This window comes from Lampetra planeri, chromosome 50, assembly GCF_965212315.1.
Source record: "Lampetra planeri chromosome 50, kcLamPlan1.2.h2, whole genome shotgun sequence".
NCBI classification, from domain to species: domain Eukaryota; kingdom Metazoa; phylum Chordata; class Hyperoartia; order Petromyzontiformes; family Petromyzontidae; genus Lampetra; species Lampetra planeri.
Window position 1 is genome coordinate 529,410 of NC_136156.1, and position 21,174 is coordinate 550,583.

The 21,174-nt window shown below is 49.1% G+C and overlaps 1 protein-coding gene across 5 annotated transcripts in view; it reads right to left on the minus strand.

Annotated features, from left to right (window-relative positions):
- Positions 1-5,414: 5,414 nt before the first annotated feature.
- CRYL1 (crystallin lambda 1) overlaps positions 5,415-21,174 on the minus strand; it is a 29,806-nt gene continuing 14,046 nt past the window's right edge. For 4 of the 5 annotated variants that reach the window (XM_078616369.1, XM_078616367.1, XM_078616366.1 and 1 more), the window contains 6 exons: positions 20,877-21,003; positions 20,196-20,357; positions 19,369-19,563; positions 12,618-12,723; positions 11,707-11,813; positions 8,044-10,243 (listed from right to left, as the gene is read on the minus strand). In XM_078616369.1, coding sequence (XP_078472495.1) covers positions 10,124-10,243; positions 11,707-11,813; positions 12,618-12,723; positions 19,369-19,563; positions 20,196-20,357; positions 20,877-21,003 — 817 coding nt within the window. In that variant the 3' untranslated portion in view covers positions 8,044-10,123. Of the gene's footprint in view, positions 5,592-8,043; positions 10,244-11,706; positions 11,814-12,617; positions 12,724-19,368; positions 19,564-20,195; positions 20,358-20,876; positions 21,004-21,174 lie in introns of those variants that run through there. The other variant, XR_013588494.1, reaches the window with a different exon arrangement.

A 21,174-nucleotide genomic window follows, 5' to 3' on the forward strand; every position in this document is an offset into this window, starting at 1 on the left:
CAGTTCAGTATCCCCCTCCTACCCACCCCGCTTGGGAATCCGCCTGGTGTAGAAATGGGGGTTGTTTGACGATACATCCCCACGCCGGTCAGTGACACTGGGTAGAGCGTGATGACGTAGTGGTCAGTGTCACTGGTAGAGAGTGATGACGTATTGGTCAGTGTCACTGGTAGAGGGTGATGACGTGTTGGTCAGCGTGGCTGGTAGAGAGTGATGACGTAGTGGTCAGTGTCACTGGTAGAGAGTGATGACGTATTGGTCAGTGTGACTGGTAGAGAGTGATGACGTATTGGTCAGTGTCACTGGTAGAGGGTGATGACGTATTGGTCAGTGTCACTGGTAGAGTGATGACGTAGTGGTCAGTGTCACTGGTAGAGAGTGATGACGTATTGGTCAGTGTCACTGGTAGAGAGTGATGACGTATTGGTCAGTGTCACTGGTAGAGAGTGATGACGTATTGGTCAGCGTCACTGGTGCTGCTATTTTGGGCTTTTGTACCTAGATAAGCTTGCCGAGTTGCATCTTCTGTTCCTTGCCTTCTAGCCCCGCCCACTTCCCCCCCACCCTCCCAGTCCCTGATTGCCACATTTAGATAAGCCCCTCCCCCCTCCCCTTAACTAGTATTTAAGATCTGGTCTTTTGGATTTATTTTCACTTGATACAGTAAAATTAGCTGTGACGGTCCCACCTGAAGACGGAGACTTGTGTTGCCTCCGAAACGTCGTGATTTATTATTATTTTTGCCTACGTGACTTTACCGAAAAAAACCTAAGAGTATGAATCCTTGCAGTCACGAAAGCTTCAAATCTAAAAAAACGTATTGGTCAGTGTGACTGGGTAGAGCGTGATGACGTATTGGCAGCCAAATGGCCGTGTGGATGAACGGTGCAGTCTGTTGTTGTTGTTGTGGCTTCACGTGTCATCGCCCATCGCTGGGCCATTCGCGTGACGCGAGCCAATTCAACAAACGAGAGGGGTGGCAACTTGTTCACTTTAATTGTCGCCGGGCAGACAACACGTCGTAAACAACACACGTATTTATCCTATTACACACTTAAGAGTGCTCGTAACTGATCGTTTACACGCGCATTCAAAAACAAACCCAACAATTAACTCGGTGCTGCTGCCACGTAAGTGTTTCGAACCCTCCGTGTGTGTTCCTGCCTCTTGTTTTGAAGCAAGACAACACGTGCCCCATTGCGCCACGTGCCATCGGAATTCCGAGGAACTGGTGGACATTGAACCCCGTCGCCGTCTGTCTCCTGGCTACCCACAACTAATCGCAATGGGCAATCCGACCGTGACTTGCGCTCGACTCGAGCCGCAGTCGCGTGAGGACACGCAAGAGACGAGTTGTCTGCTTGGGCGTGGGGGCACGTGCCAAGGCGGTGGGCACACGGCGAGGAAGGGAGGCGAGGGAGAGTTTCACGAGTGATGTGAAACTCCCTTCTGGGCTCGCCAGGAGAAGGACTCTCAAATGGACTTTTGCGAGCCAGAGGTCGCCATCTCGTCGCAGTTGACATCATGATGGACACGTTTTCTTGAATCCCGCAGCCCTCCGTTCACCCAGCAGTAGAAACCGAACGGGCACACCGCAGTTTCAGTTCATCGGCTGGTCACCTGTGCTCGACCGCAGTCTGGATACTTGTAGCTTTTCAAACATGGTCAAGGCCTGCGTGGAAGAGTAGGCCAAATACCCACTCTCTCTCTCGAGGAGGAGGAGGATGCCATTCTGACAAGAAGGGGGCTGTGTAAGCAATAGCAGAGCTGCACAAATATTACCTTGGTTTGTGATCATTTTAGCCAAAGTGTTTGTTTCCACATCTTCATTGCGGCTGTCACTGCAGTTCGCGAGACCACCCAGGTGGAGACAGGACACATTCCACGGCCGATATGCTGTCGCTGTACGGCAGAAATGAAAATCTCATCGCACGGGCATCTCAAGATGCCGCGCAGACCGGCTGGTGAGTCGCCCATGAAAGCGACGATGCGGTTATTTATACAGCAGCCCCCACGGCAGCGGAATCACTGCCCCAATATCTCAAGCAGGGCTCGTGAGAGAGCCGAGTTCAGTCTGACGGCTCACCATTAGAGCGGCATAGACGGGTGGAGTTGTGGCCCAGTGGTCAGCGGACACCGCTCAGAAGACAGCAGAGTCGAGTTCAATTCCAGCCACGGCTATCATCAGTGGCCAGTGATTATCTGGGACCGGCCCTGAGCACCTGCGCCGACACCAATCGACACCTTGCCAGTGTGGTGAAGTATGACCGCCACGGTGTGGGGAAGCCTCCAGCAGTGGATTGACGATCGCCTCTCGAGGTGTCATCGCGTCTTCGTCTAAACAGGCGACTGAATCTAGCAGCAGCGGATATCTCCACATCGCACAGAGGATCGTGTAAACATTTTAAAATTATCATTGAGATTGAGTAGGCGACGTGGAGAGGGTTCAAACTTAAATGTTTGTATTTAATATCTTCCGATTATTTTAGTAGGGGTGTCGATAAATGGATCACCCCTATATTGGAGTTTTATTTGGCTGCTATAAATGTCCAGGTGACAGCCACTTCGTTGATCTATCACTTGTGGCCGGGTTTCTGAAAAAGATGCGAATGGCTGTGGGCTTTATCTGGTAAAATAAAATAGTTTAGCTTTATTTGTATATATTTTAGTGATTTGTTTACCTTTCCTAGACGAACTTTTCACTCCTATCGTATTTTTTTATTCTTTCTTGTAATGTTCTAATCTGCCCCTACGACATCTGTAAGAAACGTTTTTTTTATAGCCCATCGGATTCCTCCAGTGTAAAATAAATATTGAAATTCTGATTTCCCCGTGTGGTTCAAGGCAGCAAAGGGAGGTCACCCAAGTCTCAAAGTGGAACAACAACAACCGCCATTTGCCACTAAGTGGCGATGACGTCAACACGGCGCTTGTGCCAGGCTAGGTGCACTCTGAGGCCACGTGAAGTGGAACAAAGTCACCCGCGCGAGCACCCTGGAAAACAAGAATATAACCACAACAGAACCCCCCCCCCCAATCGGATTCATTTGTAAAGCGCACCGCCAACATCAATGACTCAGCACCATTTCAGTCGAACAACAGCGAGCGGTCCCACCCATGGACCCGCATCATCAGACAATTCTTTAAAATGTTGTAGCCGAGCCTGGAGCACATAACTCGCAGAGAATGCGAAATTGCGATGCCAGCCGCAAGCGGTGCGAAAATGTTGCGCAGCTCGTAAAGGGACAAGTTTAGGGTCAACTGTCCATCGAGGGCTATTCCACAGCGCAAGACGACGTTCTTTGGAAGAGACATTCCGAGACATATTTACGATTCCACATCACACGTGGACTTCCAATCCAGCGGTGACCGCTTTGGAATGCGATGGAATCGGATGCAATACAATATTCTTCTTGCGTACAGGCGTTTGGAATAAGCAGCAGGGCTACAATTGTAAAACTATTTTTTAAATGTGTGTGAGCCATTCCATGGCATCCGGGGTGGTAGCTGAGTAGAATAGTTTGCTCGTTCTACCAGAGTACACGTGGTTGTATTTGGGTAGCTGAGTGGGGTAGTCCGCTGGTTCCACCAGAGTACGCGTGGTTGTATTGGGGTAGCTGAGTGGGGTAGTCTGCTCGTTCTACCAGAGTCGGGTGGTTGTGTTAGGGCAGTCATCAGTGATACGCGCTTCATGGTTTGCATCTCACCACCGCATTTGCAGTTTGAAAGTGGAGCCACAGCCGAGTGATTTAGATGGCAAGGGCGTTAGAAGGGGCGAGGAATGAGTGGCCGTGGCAGAGGAGTGGAGGGGCGAGGGGGTGGGAAGACGAAGAGGATGGGCAACAGAGAAGAGGTGAGGCTTTACCAGAGGAATGGAAGGAGGCTAAGGAGGGGGACTGTTTCATGTTCAGCGAAATGTATTCCAGTGGTGGGGTGGAAGGAGGGAGAAAGATCTAAAACGGGATTGGGCACAATGAGGAGGAGGAGGGACAGAGAGAGAGAGAGAGGAGTGTGAACGAAGGGCACGAGTGGGGACATAAATAGGAGAGGCGAGATGAGGTTGTAGTTGTTCATGTTGGGACGCGGTTGTTGTTGGGACCCGGTTGTGGTTGTTGTTGGGACGTGGTTGTGGTTGTTGCTGTGACGTGGTTGTGGTTGTGATGTGGTTGTTGTTGTTGGGACGTGGTTGTTGTTGGGACGTGGTTGTGGTTGTTGTTGGGACGTGGTTGTTGTTGGGACGTGGTTGTTGTTGGGACGTTGTTGACAGCGGTCCCCACTATCGTCGGCGCAGCAGAGGGAACCCAGGGGCTGTGCCTTCGTCGGGTCTCCCGTGAGATCCTCGTTTGTAAAACCAGCCGCTCCCACAGCTGGTGCCACTGCTTGACGTGCTTCGTTGGGTGTCCTTCCCCCGCACCTCCTATTAGCACGGTTGGCTCTGTACAGCGCAGAAGAAGTTCAACACACGTACGCACATCGCCGCCGTGCATTGACAAGCACACACACGTGCAAGAAGAAGCAGCTTTCACGGCCAATTAATTATCAATACAATGTTTTCAAATGGCACCACAGCATCTCAAGACGCTCCAGAATTACAGCGGGGACATGCAGATCAGAGGCCAAGGGAGGTTTTACAAAAATGTCAATCAAGGTTTTAATTCTAGATTTGAAGCTTTCGTGACTGCAAGGATTCATATTCTTAGGTTTTTTCGGTAAAGTCACGTAGGAAAAAATTAAAATTAATAAAAGTAAAATAAAAAAAATAAAAAATTACGACGTTTCGGAGGCAACACAAGCTTCCGTCTTCAGGTGGAACCGTCACAGCCCGACAGCTGTATCAAGTAAGTATCAAGTAAATGATACAGCTGTCGGGCTGTGACGGTTCCACCTGAAGACGGAAGCTTGTGTTGCCACTGAAACGTCGTGATTTTTTTTATTTTATTTTACTTTTATTAATTTTAATTTTTTACCTACATGACTTTACCGAAAAAACCTAAGAATATGTCAATCAAGGTGCAGATACAGACATTTCCTAGATGACGGGGGTGGGCAGGCTTAGTCAGAGGAGAAGAGTGAAGTGTTTGAGTCCGGACAGCGGCAGAGTGGGCAGCATGGGCCGCAGAGACGAGAGGGAATCCCAGACTGTGGCAGCAGCAGCAGACAATGAAGCACCCCCTCCCTCCTCTGCTAGAGGGTGGCCGAGGGGTTTAGCACAGGGGCTTGGTCGCTGGAGTGGAGTGTTCGTGGAGGAGAGAAGAGTGAGATGAGGGGAGAGGGAGGCAGCAGTAAATCCACGGAGGATCCTGAATGTACAGCGAGGGCGACGGTGTCGTGAACTCATGGACGCCAACACACGCTCAGTGACAACACAGTGAGTTCATGTGCGAGCAGTCATGCACGCACATCGCACACCAAAGTCCTTTCAATTCACTTGGATTTATAAAAAAAAAAGATGATTACGTAGCCCCGAGTCTAAACGAGTGTACACGGGTTGTCATCAAAACCACGTGTTCTGCAGATACTTGCTTCCCAAAACCTGTGGCACCAGTCGCGTTGGCGACGACACTTGTCCCTCAGGGTGTCCTCCTCCTCAGCTGCAAGCCAGCAACACGTCCAAAGCAAGTCACAGTCATTTGGCGACCCACGATTTGCCCCCCAAGTTAAATTGCCGAGTTCAATCCCGCGACCTCTGTGCCGAGGTCACGGGGCATGTGCCCAATGGCATCAGACGTCGGCAGCCGAGCAGGTCTTGAGCCTGGTGGGTCCTTGGATGGGCAACCACCATGCACACAAACACGGGGGGGGGGGGGGGGTGCGTGGGGGGGGGCAAGGTGTGGTGGGCAGGACAACAAAACACACCTTCACCACATTTCGATTTAAAGCTTTCGTGACTGCATGGATTCATATTCTTGGTTATTTCGGTAAAGTCACGTAGAAGGGAAATAATAAAATAATAAAAGCCCTATTCTAGATTTGAAGCTTTTGTGACTGCAAGGATTCATATTCTTAGGTTTTTTCGGTAAAGTCACGTAGGTAAAAATTTTAAATTAATAAAAGTAAAATAAAACAAAATAAAAAATCACGTTTCGGAAGCAACACAAGCCTCCGTCTTCAGGTGGAACCGTCACAGCCACGACAGCTGTATCAAGTAAATGAGAGATCACAAGAAATACCACCCCGTATATATAATGGTTGAGGGGGAAGGGCCAGGAACGGCACACTTTTTATTAATATGGTAAGGTGAGGCTTAAGACTAAGAATAGACTGCATAACAAAGGACTGAGCATTTGCATAACAAAGGACAGAGCCTTTGTTATGCAGTCTATTCTTAGTCTTAAGCCTCACCTTACCATATTAATAAAAAGTGTGCAGTTCCTGGCCCTTCCCCCCTCAACCATTATATATACGGGGTGGTATTTCTTGTGATCTCTCATTTACTTGATACAGCTGTCGTGGCTGTGACGGTTCCACCTGAAGACGGAGGCTTGTGTTGCTTCAGAAACGTCGTGATTTTTTATTTTGTTTTATTTCACTTTTATTAATTTAAATGTTTTACCTACGTGACTTTACCGTAAAAAAAAACCTAAGAATAATAAAAGCCTGTCCTGGCCAGAGTGGTGCAGGATGGTCAATTAACCCTGACTGCCAGCAAGATAGGCCCCGATCCAGCAGTGGATTTGCCACACACAGGCGGTACATGCACAGACTGAATTCCCAGCAAAGTCTTTGTGTTACCTATAGCCTTGTGGTATTGTCAAGTGCCCCGGCGTACAAGAATCCATTGTACATTTGCACGAATCTTATCGCGGAAGACAGATTTAGATAGGTATAGTGTTCTAGTCGGGGGCGCTGCTGCCACCCATGAATGAAGTCGGTTTCCATGTGTACATGTTTCACTTCTAGATTTGAAGCTTTCGTGACTGCAAGGATTCATACTCTTTATTTTTTTCGGTAAAGTCACGTAGGTAAAAAATAAAAGAAAACTAAATTAAATCACGACGTTTCGGGCACAACACAAGCGTCCTTCTTCAGGTAAAAACAACGTAGCGAAAGCACAACCGCTTAAGTGTGTCTAAGAGATGGCTGTGACGAGGAATTATATAGTCGCGGGGGATGGAGGGAGGGGAGGGGCCATGGTGAGTGTGTGGGCGGGCTGTGGACTGGAAGGCAACGATGTGAGGAACGGGGAGTGCGCTGGGAGGCAACACATGGAGTTCAAACTGAAGCTTTGTGATGCAGAGGGCGGAAGTAGATACAATAAGCTAAGATTAAGCAGCCTTTTGTTATGCTGCCGGGGGGGGGGGGGTAAATTAGAAATTCCCAAGCTGAAAAACGTATGGCAATGGTGATGGTAGTGTGTGAAGCTGGGGGTAGAAGACTGGGAATATGGATATGATTATAAAAATAAATCTGAACTGGCTGTCTAGCAGTACACTGCACAGCAGATAAAGTTTAACTTGTAATTACATCCTTCCAATGATTGCTCAATTTGAATCCATCCTCTCGGTTGAAGTTATGTCTATGTTTGTATATCTGGATGGCTTCATGGACAAATCTTTGGTAGTATCCAGGAGGCTTGCAGAGTACCTTGGTATCGGAGAACACAATGTCATGAGAACCAGCAGTATTATAAGTGGTCAGCTACGGCCGACGAATTCGTGCTGCCGTGCTTCAAATCCGACTTGTACTCGCATATTTCTGACTGCATTCCCTACGTTGTCCCCACCTGAAGGACGCTTGTGTTGCGCCTGAAACGTCGTGATTTAATTTAGTTGTTTTCATTTATTTAATTATGTTTTTTACCTCCGTGACTTTACCAAAAAAACCAAAGAGTGTTTAACTTCTTTCGCACCATACGCAGTGAGTCGACGTCAGTCCAGCCAGTATCGATTACGCAAGAAAGCCATCACATGAACTTGGCCACCATCTAATGACACAGGGTGGTACACTGCTCACTGCGCGAATCCGGACGGCAGTCTCTTCAGATCACGACACTGATAAAGCAATTTAGAATCGGGTGGAAAGAGCACACAGACAACCACAATGTTAGGAGAGAAATATAAACGGTTTATCATTTCACATGCATAGCGGTTCTTCTATGGAGACACAGGTTTTCACTTTGAAAACTGTGATGATGACATTTCTTCTCTGCGTGACTCCATTGTAAAACAGCATTCGCTTTTGTTGGATTATTTTCAGGTCTATATCACTCGTATTAAAAGTAAAGATTACATTTCAATTACAATTCACCTTATTTCGAATGCAAACACATACAATTAAAGTCCGGTAATAAGTAGTAGCGTTAACTGGTGTATCTGCTGGATTCTACCAATGACATTTAGGGCAGAGCTGACCTTGGGGAGGCACATCCCACGTGTAATGATGTTCGACATTGGTGGTTGTTACTTGTGCACCACTGCCAACTCGGGTTGGCATGATATACAGGATATATATTTATATATTCACAATGTAATGTTATGTTCACGATGATGATCATCGTGATACCACTTTCCTAATTGCATTGGATTTCACATCTGTATCAGTATTGTTGTTGTGCTTTGCTGTATTTCTAATACAAACATTGCTTCTTCAGTCCTTCAGCCAGCGCAACACAAGCCTGCCCACGAGTCTCATGGTCAGTGCAAACGTACGAATCTGTTCGGCTTATAATGCACATTTACACAATAATTCAGGGTTGAGAAAATGATGTCATATCACCACCAAACCATTAAAATTTTTATATAAAGGATTGATGTAATGGGTAATAACAGTTATTTATGTTTTTAAAGTTATGATTGCGTTTGTTATTTTTTAATGTTAGAAAATAAAATATTTCCAAAACAATAAATGGCCAACATGAATCACGCTGACGCTGCCATTCCCGTGGATCTTACATGGTACGAGTCAGCGAGTATCGCCCCAAGCCCGCAGCCAACAGAGCACCGTCTTGTAAATCAGGTTGCTGCAACCGTGCCGCTGTGCTCCTGATCACTTGCAAGCCGCTTCCCACACACAGGCACGAAATGTCCACAACAGCACACAACAGCTCTCTCAGGCCATGGGACGGGGCTCAGAGGCTCGATGAGGCATCATACCTGATGGTTCACGTTATTTGCCATTAAAATTCATCACGGCTGATCACTGCATTTGAACGCCCAAACGCGCACGCCCAGACTTGTCTCTGCCGGCTCTGTGCAATCGCGGTGTACGACGCCAATGAGAAATTAGCGCCAAGTCCACTCCCCATCACGTGCCATTACGAAACAAAAGCACGCAAACACGGTTCACCAATTAAGCGTTAAGCTGTGGGCGATTGATATAAATATCCTGAGAAAAGTAAATTTGACATTTCCCTCAACCAAATTCCCCCTCAACGTCATCAGTTCTCAGACAGGCTGCACCAGGATTGAGCGTCATGAGCACTTGAATGGGAGAAACTATCTTGTAAGTTTGGGCTGCGATGGAGACACTGCCACTTGTACGTCTGGCTCTTGCACGACTATCACGGTTTCGATCTTCCATCTCTTCGGGGTTGTTTTGTGGTTGGTAAACACGAACTGCCGAAACGCCAGGACCCATTTACCCAGAGTGGTCACGAGGAAGTTTGAGCGTAATGCTCTGACACAGCCTCTGTACCCTGAATCACCCAGCCAACTGATGTTACACATTTATTTTCAATATACATTTATATATATTTTTTAAAATATTTCTGCCAATTATACTCTCATTGTAATACCGGCATCCTGCCATTAGACAAAGACGGTTCTATCCAGAAATGATTGCAGCTAAACTTGCATCAACCTGTGGTAGATATCCACTGAAGATGACATCACAGAACTACTTCTGAAGTAATTTCAATTGATATCGTTGCCCACCTTCGACACATACCTTTTAATGTCAGCAAATCAAAAAACGCTTATTTCGGAGATGAAGCGTGGGCGATTTAGGTGGAAAAGCAACTTTAAAGCGATGGTTTTGTTGTACAGACACTGGGGACCAGGCTGAAATCATCAACTCGCTACACATGGTAATTTAGTTTAATGGCAGGTGGCCGAAACCTGGATTTGAACCCAGGAACTCCGTGCCCTGGGCCACAAGACAACCACATCGACGCGTGTTGTGACGTTCACGATTTATCAGCGTGCTGTGCACTCTTCATCTTGGCCAGCTCCGTCAGGCGCTCATCCCTCCACTTTCGCCGGGCGCTCAGCGCCTCCTGATTGGCTGGGGTGCGAGCGGACATGGCCTGGAAGCAGCAGGGTGGTGGGTGGGCGGCACATTAAACGATCGCGCGTGCAGTCACCGTTAAATTACAAAATCAAATCGTCAAGCGTCACCGTTGCCACGAAGAGTATCCGACCGTCACAGGTCCACCCTGACCAATGAACCACCCCCCACCCAGTCTGTATTTGTGCACGGTGTACCCACCAATTGCTAGAGATGTTCCCAAATCCGAACTTTTGACACATCGCGCGGTAATGTATTCCTAATCTCGCGTACAGTCGCTCGCTTCTTGAAGCACGCTCAAGAGCTTCCCCGTATTTAAAGCAACGCATTATCTTCATCCGGTAACACATTCGTGCCGTGTAACCGTGATTTTCTACAGATGTTCACATATCTGAACTTTTCATATATCTGCCTCTGCCTGTGTCTCCAGCAAGTCAGATTTGCATGTTGCACTGCAGGCACAGCTGCACGTCAAGCCACTACCAGATGAAGCCCTCCTAATGGCTTGGCAGTAATGTTTTACATCATACGTCACCGCGAGATCAGTGTAGGTTGGTGGAGAGAGCAACTAGGACCTTTCCAGATATCACTTTCCACAGGTATTAGTCACAGGTGAGAACTGATCTTATGTGGCCAGATTCATAATGCTGTGTGCTAACCACTGCACCACCACTCCCGGCCATCAGTATTACTGCGATGTTAATCACAAAAATGAAAGTTACACAAATCTCCCTTTGCAAAACCGACTTGCCTTATTGGCCTGTCGCCAAGTTTGAAGGACGTGTAAGTTGAAACTGGAACTATATTTTTTTATAAACACTACTGGGTAAAGTTTGAATGTGTCATTAAAAACAAAAATATTATTATACTCACACGACAAACATGGAACTGTGCTGCAAGAATTTGTTAAAATTCACACGGTTTCATTATTTATATATAAATTGGAATCTAGAGATTCATACAAGTTTATTTTTTTCTCTGTTGTTTTGGGTCTTTTCCCCCATCATCCCTCTTTCTGGGGTCAATAAAAATGATTACCACTTTGTGAGGAAGTCAACAATGGTTGTCCCATGGATCGGCCTTCCCCTGCCATATTGATGAGGAATTTCCACCACTGGCTCAGGATTACAAGCAGGAGATGAGCACCGCATCAATGCTCAAGCATTGAGAGACTTTTAGTTTTCACGATTTGAACACAACCATCTGGTGTGTTAAGGCTGAGTCAACCTAGGCGAGGCCCAGGGCCGGTTCAGATATTCGCCAGCGATAGGGACGTTGGCCGCCGGGTTCGTAATGCAGTGCGCGAACCACTACGCTGACAATTCCCACCAATATGAAAAACCACATCGATCTGAAAGAACCATTATTTGTTTGCTCAATGTATTAGATGTGATTTTGGAAGTTAAGAAATTCCCAATATTCATTCACGTTCTATTTCAATGAGCCACGACTTGTTAAGGCAGTCCAAACGCGTCCACCCACCTGGTCGATGGTGTCCAGAGCTTCCCCAGCGAAGTTCGGCAGAGGCCCAAACGCAGACATGATGCTCGTCATCCCGCCTTGGTAGCGCTCGCAGTAGCTCTTGAAGCCTGCGCGCGGCCAACCATCACAGCGGCTTCACGTGCAGCGGTCGGTACAAGCCCAAGCTGGTCCGATAGCCCCCTGTCACTGCCCGATAGCCCCCTGTCACTGGCGCATCTGAAGTGAGTCACCGCCGGGGACCCTTGCGGTGAGGGTGGCTTTCCCACCGGCTGTTTTCCGTGCCGAGCCAGAATCAGACCGTGATGTGCTGGCCCCCGCAACGCGTCTTGATGCGGCTTGGGGCGAAGCAGAGCCCACGGGGCGGGCGGAACGATACGTTAGTTGCGCGTGACTTTCGTGAGTCCGCGGCGAGGGCACCGTGCCACCCCGTTGTTTACACGCGCCTCGACTTGCCCATTGCGCGCAACGTCGGCGGCACGGCTCGGTTTGCAGTGGAAAAAATTACCTCTTTAAACTAAACTATTTTAATTTTACCCGGTAAGGCCTACTGAACTATGAAGCTGATTTTCAGAAGCAACCTGGCCACAGATGATACAACAAAGTGGCTTATCATGTCGACATTTATAGCGGCCAAATACTGTAAACGCATGCGGATTCTAAATATGGAGGGAAAACCCGGAGGACCCGGAGAAAAATCCACGTGACCACGGGGAGAACATGCTAACTCCAAATATACAGGCATCGAGGTTGGGATCGAACCCACGGTCTCCTGTATACCAGGCGAGGTAGTTAACATCTCGCCACCGTGGCGAACGTGACACCGCGGGTGCCGCGCTAGCCAGGCACGGTTGCAGTGTAGCTCGGTTGTGCAGTGGATAAAGAGGTGATGTGGTGGTGGATGTTGAGGAAACCTTCAGCGTTGAGGTGCATGGTCTCCAGGGGGCCCACGAAGGCGTAGCGAGGGCCGAGGCCTTCGGTCATGACGAGGTCCACATCCTCCGGGGACATCACCCCATCCTGTGGAAAACCATGCACACAATTATACCCCTTGGCTTGGAAACTATGCCACACGCCCTCCCGCATTGCCTTGTGGGAGTCTTGGTACGTCTTCTGACCTACCGATGGAGTTAGTTTTTTTTATGATGACGTACACATACGTCATTGGAATGGGAAAGGGTTAAGTGGCAAATCAAATAATGGGTGACGCTAAAACGATTTCATAATTCGTATACTCTGTTTTCTAAAGAACAGCCTTTGCATTCATAATAAAGGTTTTTTGGTTAGATCGCGTTATTTATAAATGTGTCGCAACCCTCCACCACCCGACACGGCCAATCAGTAAAAAATGCGTCACGTTGACAAAAGACAAATAGTTCACTACTTTAGCCCACCGGTGTGTTGAAGAGTGGATCCACAGCATTTACAATTTGAGTACGACGTTTCGCTGGAGATTACATGTTAAAAGAAATTGCATGTCAAGAGCAAATTCTTATCGTAAAATATTTCTGGAATTTCACAAATGGCTATCAAAGTATTTCCAAACTGCGTCAATAATGATTCAAAACAATAGGAGTAAAGAGTAAGATTTTAATAGTTCTATGAGTAAATCCACCGAGGGCATCACACATTCATGCGCTGGCCCCTGAAGCCCTCTGCCTTGAGCCAGCTGTCATCGATTGGCAAATTCCGCATGGCTACTTAAACAGATGCTTCCTGGCTCACTGACGATCCACACACGTGATGATTCCCAGGGATGAAAGACACAGGATTCTGGCATTTACGAAGCCCACCTTGATGTGGGAGATCATATCAGCTGGCTTTTGAAGGGAAGATCGGGTTGAGTGGAAAACCCATGAATTAATGAAGACGGCGCGGTGCAGGAGGGACAGGAGACAAAGCGGAGCCCGGCAGTCGGGGATGCGTGGGGAGGTGGGGTAGGGAGTGGCGGGTGGCCACGGGAGACACCGCGCGGGGATTTGTGAAGAGCAGCCAGATTTTTGGTGTCCAGTTCGCACGCACGCATTGCGAGCGAACACGGAGCGACGCGCAAGCGAACCGACACACCGCCGTGAGCGTATGCGGCAGATGTTGCAATGCCGCGTCACTACCTCGAGCACACTAATCACTGAAGCCACCAAACAGCAGTGGCCACATTGCCCAACGAGATGCTGTGCACAGCTCATCTTTGCCGACCTCTCCACGCCAGAAGTGGCAATTCTACATTGCTATGGCAGAGACCAGGATAACGCGATAATATTCACTCTTGACCTTCCACAAAGCGGTACTATGCTTGTTAACCGTAGAGGTCAGGTACTCAGTATCATCAGCAGCAGCAGCCATGGTCAATCCACTGCTGGATGAAGCCCACCCCCCCCCCCCCCCAAGCCGTCACCAACTCTTGACAGGCTTGTGATGGAACAATCCATCCAGTTCAGAGGTCGGCAACCAAAATAACAAGCGGCATTTTAAAAAATAATTATAAAAATCTCAATATTTCAAGAGCCACGATGCGTGTTGCATTGGAGACGGTGGTCCTGAATAGAGGAGGTCACGAAGTAGTCCTTGTAGAGCCGCACGCCGCTCCGGAGCTGCTCCATACGAGCAATCCCATTGCTCCACCGCTGTGGCGGATGTCGTCTCAGGAGCAATTCCCTCCTTTGGCTACTGCTCCGTACGTCTCGATGACCGGTCATCATTCCAGCAAGCGACGTGTCCTGCCCAAGCATATTTTTATTTTCTTGGCAGCCAACGTGATGTCCATTATTTGTACGTGTTCTCTTATCCACGTGTTACTGCGCAGCGTGACTCACGACCTCCTCTTGATACCAAGATCCAGGATGGTCGTGTCTATGCGCCGCTTCTCGTGGCAACCCCAACAGTCTGGAACGCGATCCCTCTGCACATTCGCAGCATCACCTCAATCGCCTCCTTCAAGAGACACTTAAGAACTCACCTCTACAGCCACGCTTTCGAGCGACTCTGAGCTTGGCTCCGCGCCTCTAAGTTGCATTATTATTACTGTCTCACAGCAAGCGTGCAGTTCTCTCCATGCTTCTTTAGCTTCTCTTCGATTTTATTTGTCAATGTCCATGTTTCTGATCCAAATACCACAGCGGGTGATATACACCGATGAAACACTTTCTTCTTAAAGTACATCGGTATGCAAAGTTTAGTTTTGTCAGCTATTTAGTCTCGCTTTCCAAAAGCAATATTTTAAAAGAGCCTCACGATGCATCAGGGCTCATTTCCAAGAGGGTGCTGTTGTTTTGTAATGCACGGCAGATTTGCTATGAAAACAGAAACATGATCCTCGAAGCATGGATAAAAAAAAAATCTTTGCAGTAGAAAAAAGGGTGACCGAAATGTACGGTAAAATTCAAATCTACCGGTCATATATCATTAAAAAAATATTTATAAACCGTAGTCAAATCTACACACATTACCCACACTCAATATTGCCTTTCAACCATCCTGGGTGCCGAATAAAAAACGTACGCAGGAGCCGAGTAAGACACGGACGACAGGTTATAGGGCAGAGGTCAGTAAACAAAATAACAAGAATATAATTTTTTTTCCCAATTCGGTAAAAAAACTCAATATTTCTAGAGCCAGAATGCATGTCAATACGAGACGGTGGTGGTCCTAAATAAATGACGTCACGAAGCAGTCCTGAAAGAGCCATCGCATGCAGCTCCGCAGCTGCAGGTTGCCCGCCGCTGATTAACGGCATCAACCGAGACCACAGCAGCTTCTGCGTAAATAAAAAGTTGGGAAAACAAACCGTCTGTCGTCCGTTGCTATCCGCGAATCATTCACCACTCGGTTTGATCCGCGCTCTGAATTGGTCACTCTCGCAATAAAATAATCATGAACCGAAACGCAAGACAAATGCAAGAGGGGGAAAAGAGAACTAAAAGTTCCAGAATATTTTTGCGACGGTATTGCCGATCGAATTTACTCTGCAATTAACGGATGGCGTTTCACGTTACCGTGCCCGAGTGTCAATTACGCGGAAATTTTCTCAATTAATCAGGAGATCAAAGTAATCTAGAAAATGACGTTTAACCTGACCGTTGTTGCCATTTCTACCAATTCGCGGTGTAAAAAAATACACGAGGCGCCGATGGATTTCAAGCACTCCCATGCCATTTCGTCTCTACAAGCATGTGGCTTCAAGCTAAACATTGACAAATGTTTCAGCGAGTATGAGTAAATGCCGCGAGGCTGCTATTATCTTTTGCAAAGTTTTACTTGCTCAGCAAAATCGAATGCAATGATCAATGGGTGGTGAATGGTACAACCCATTGCTTTTGTGCCGACAGAATCGACCCCGGCTGCCTGCATTCCAAAGGAAAGTTTGACAAAAACACACGCACCTTGTGCTCGTCACGGCAACAACAACAACAGCCGCCATTCGCAACTGAGTGGCGGTGATGTCATTACACCACTTGCGCCAGGCTAGGTGCACTTTGAAGCCACGTGAAGTGTCGAAGTCTCACTGAAAGGAGGTGTTATGGGTTGACTGCCTTAGATGACTGGCAGATGCATCACCTGTGCTCCCCACTTGCTGACACGTGCCAACTTGCTGCATCTTCGCTTCCCGGCGCTCCGCTCATTGTTGCCATTGCTAACACACCCACGGCCATAAAGGTCTTGCATCTTAGATGAGCTCAGTTCGGGAACGTTCACTAAATTTGGCGTGGAACATCTTTATCTCTCCAGTGATGTTAACACACCAAACTAGCTACTTATTTGAGGCCAAGTCAACTTAGAGGTAGGTCACGACAGGTTCGGACGACCACTTAAAAGCGAGCGTGGCTGGGAATCAAAGTGTCTGGGTTCGTAAGGCAGCGCGTCGGCTGCCATGCCACCACTCCTGACAAAAACACAAAAGTATAAAACGGGCGCAAAGTGCCTGCGCAAGGCGTGGCGGGCATGGCAGGGGATCGCGAGCGCGGGCAGAGGCTGCCAAAGAGCGTGGGTCACGGGGCAATGCTTTGTAAATTAATCATCAGCGACCCAACACGTGCCAAAGCGATGGGCTCGGCTTACGGGGCACGCTTGACCAGCCAGGCATAGAGAAGCGGGCGCGACAATGAGAGAAGCGAGCGCGACAATGAGAGACGCGTTGGAAACGCGCACGCGCCGTCGCGACCCTCGCCCGCGGGCGCCACAGAGGCAGCCTCCGGTGCCGAGCACCCACGCTGGCTCCCACCACAACGGCGGCCCTCCTTTGTGGGAGGGCAGTGCGCAAAGCAGCACCGAGAGATGCACGCTCAGAATTCGAGCGGTGGTCCGTATTGGTGGATCGGGCATTGCGTCGTTATCTACGTTCTATGGTCTGTTCTGGACAACCACAGTTGCACACTGTAGAGTTTACATTTTTCATTTGTGCATCATCAGGTATCCGCATCTACTGCTGTGGTTTGTGCAGTGGATGCGGTTTAGGGTGGACCATGAGCTTCGTGGAAGATCAAACCCAGGAATATCTCGGTTGGGTCTTTCACAGGTTCGGAAAGGTTTGCAACCACAGCATTAGAGAGCGCAAGCAGGGCAATGGCGTCGTTCCAGCTGTGAACATCAGTAAGCTGACTTGGGTAGGACACGTGGCTGTAAGGCAAGTGGCCGACGATCAAGAGTAGAGACAGAGTGGCCACCAAGGAATGCGATGCGTCCGAGAGGACGTCCACCGATAAGGAGATGGAGCGATGAAATCAGTTTGCGTACAGGTTCTAGGCGGATTGTCACATCGCAGGATGTGGAGGAGTGGTGGCAGCCATCCACGGCTGACAATGATGGTATTATTTAAAGATTCTGGTCAGATTCGTTTATCATTATCGAGGGTCATAGAAACAGGAGAAATGTCATTTTACATTGCAGAGTTACTCTGCAATGACGTGGTGACCTGCGTCACATTTTTAATAATTTCACTCTCAAAAACACAACGACTCAGAGGTGCGATGAAATCACAGACAAGAGGGAAGGCAGCAGCAGGCCAGTGGTGTGCCAGCACCGTGCCCAAGCTCTGCGGTCCTCTATATATTCAGATGTTATCAGCCAATGTAATGCGTGTTCATACACGTGAAAGGAAACCGCAGTACCCGGGGAAACTCCACGCGCGTGCGAACGAGGCAGGCAACACTACTCGCGTACAGATGGGAAAATATCGAGATTCATCCACTTGCTGTACTGCCATCTTCTGACAAGCTAGGATATGGTTCCTCGACAATCACGGGAAGGGATTTTCACGGCATGTGTGATCACCCAACCCTCGCCCCTACGGTGCTGGATTGCAGACGTGCGTGTCGATTGAGGCCTCCCTGTCAAAGAAGAACACAGATCACTCTCCACTTGAACAGCAGCGACTGCATCATTTAGCACGTCAGTCATTCACGTCTTGAGTTCTCTGCCTAAGGGGAGCTGTTTGATTCAAGTTCCTTCCCTCCTCGCCGATCTTGCATCTTCTTTTCATTTCAGCACAAGGACACACTTTGTTTAAGTTACTGAGCTGCACGTTACTTTTTCTATCTCTTGGTCTCTTCCCCAAATATTCTTCTTTCCAGAGCTTCCTTCAGTAAGGCCTGTCCCCCTGATGCGATGTCCAGTAGACACATGTCACCATCTCGATGTTGTTCAAAATGGACTTCTCTGCTACTGCATACTGCAAGCCTTCACCTCCGACCATACACCTCACCCAATTATTTAGCTTTTTCTCAATTCTTCAAATTTGACTTCTATATTCCAGACCATACTCTAACACTTCCTCGATTATTTTCTTTCCATCAGAATGATTTTACCCATTGGCACCACATCCAGTCCTCTCTCAGCATTCATGCATCCGCTGAATATAAAAGCAGACTCAATAGGAGGCCGTTACCAGCCTCTACTTCGATTCCCCGCTCATCCGGTTCCATCGGCAGCATCTTTGTGCCGAATGCCACTTCTACCATGGAAATCCTGACTCGAGGTCTCTCTCATCCCTGAAGCATGGCCTCGTTTAAATGGGGCACTCACAAATTCAAGGAGAGAATGACACAAGTCAATGTTGAAAAATTGTACAAATGTTAAACCGCTGGTGCGTATCATGCGCTCTGCTCTAGCTCTCACCAGCGATGCAGACGATGAAAGGTTGCGGCACCCATCACTTAATTCCCACTAAATTTTACATTTTGTCCAACCACCTCCATGTACGTATGTTGAACTTCTTTCGCACCGTACGTAGGCAAACGTGCTAATCGGAGGTTAGGGGGATGGACAACAAACTAAACACAAAAAGCAGTTCTAAAAAAATGAATTTGTCAATCTGGGCGATTTAAAAGTGCATAGCTCCAGTGGCTTCCTAATATCGGAAGAGCGTTCCAGACGGCCGCAGAAGCGCATCTGAAAGCGCGCGATGCAGTGACCGTCTTTGTTCGATGGCCAGCCAAAAGCCGCTGCCGCGAGGATGATCGGAATTGTCGTGATGGTTCATGCTCCTCGACCTCCAACGACAGTGTCGCACACAGTCCGCGGGAATTTCGAAGGGGATAGCTGAGAATCAGGCAGGGGAGCTCACCCCCCCCCGACCCCTTTAGACCCCCCTCACCCCCCTCACTCCCCCCCGACACCCATCCACACCCCACCCCACACCCCCCCACCGGGCTGTGGATGTGCGGCGCTCACGCGGACGAGGCGCCACGCCTCGGCGATGATGGCGTACTGCACGCGGTTGAGAGCGAAGCCCGGGATCTCGCGGCGCAGCGTGACGGGCGCTTGTCCCAGGCGTGTCATGAGCGCGTGCGCCCGCGACAGCGCCGCGGCGCTCGTGCCGGCGTGCGGCACGAGCTCCACGAGCCGCACGAAGTACGGCGGGTTCACCTGCGAGGAAGACGCGCAAGACCAACGCGGACAAAGGTCGCCCCCCCACCCCGGCGTAACCTTGACAGGCTGCTTGGGGCAAGTGCTGTTAGCGAGTAGCACCTATGAAGGATGGCGCGGCACACGAGGGGGTGGGTGGCCAGCACCACGCCCGTGAGGACGCACACAGAGCGGTCATATTGTCATTGGTCAAGTTGGCGAGCAGCATGTATGGCGGCGAAGTGTTTTTCGTTTTGAATTCAGCCGCCAGTGAATAAACTCCAGGCACGACAATAATGGTGACAATGCCAGTGAGAAATGAACCGGCCGTGATGTTTATACTGCCGGTGAAACGACGACGAAGACATTGGTAACGACGGTGCCATTCATGACGATGATGATGATGCTAACGTGTAATATTAATGACAGACCATGATCACTTCGATGGTCGTTTATCCAGGAAATGCCTCCAGTCTCATGGATATTTTTCAGGAGGGTCTTACCAAGCTTTCACAGTACACAGAGGAGGCGGTGGCGATGATTTGCTACGCATATTCCTGAATGAGAAATTTTGAGGGTCATATTTCAAACTTGGCAAGTTTGAGCCGCGACGCCACCCGCACACGATGGCACAACTCTTGTGATGCTCTCACGGGGTGGCAGACGAGGCAGTTGGCCGGGTATCGTCGCTCGGCGAAGAGGGCGGAGGGCAGCAGGCAGGAGGTGGAGCTCGCAAGCACCGTGCCGGGCCCCAGCAGCGGGTCCAGCTGCCGGTACAGCTCCTCCTTCATGCTCACGTCCTCGGGGATGCACTCCTGCAAGGGAGACACGAGCCGCAGTAGGGACGGGTTTCTGCATCGACATGGAACTTCAATGTGCCCAGCATCTCAAAACGCCTAGCGTCTGATCGAAGGGAACAGAGGAAGGAGAGAGAAGAAAACCCCTTGTTACATCCGAGCCAGGCCAGAGCGGGGCCGTCGTGGTACGGTTTTCCATTGTCGATCTGCTGAGCCGAGCCGGAACCAAACCATGGTGCGCTGGCCTCACAAAAACATCTGAATCCGGCTCGGGGTCAAGTAGGCCCAGAGGTGACGTCGTTAAAAGTCTGACACAGCGTGACTGTGTTATTTACACGCGTGTAAGAACTCGAGCACGGCTCAACTTCCGTCTGTACGTTGAACTTCTTTCGCACCATACGTAGCCAACCGTGCTATTCGGAGGTGGCGGTGGAAAAAACTTCTTCAGTGGAAAAAACTAAAACCTAGCACCTCCTGAGCTGTGCCGGGCTCGAGTGTGGATCGGTCGCGCACCGAAAGAGAGGTTGAGGCTCTCACCTGCACGTAATCCACACCGCTAACCGCCTCCGACAGATCGGTGACGGCTTGGATGAGAGACAGCTGAGAGTCCACGGGCAGGGGTCCACGCAGGGAGCCGGATGCCGCGAGGGAATTGAGGTTCTCCCTGGCGGCAAGACGCAAGCGCACACGACACACATGCTTCGTCATGCATAGATCGGGCACCTTTGGCTTAGAAATCGTAGATTGTATCTAGACGAGGCAAACATCACCGCGATGGAGCTTACACCGCACAGAGTGGACAATACAGAGGCGAACTCACAATTATAGAAACAAT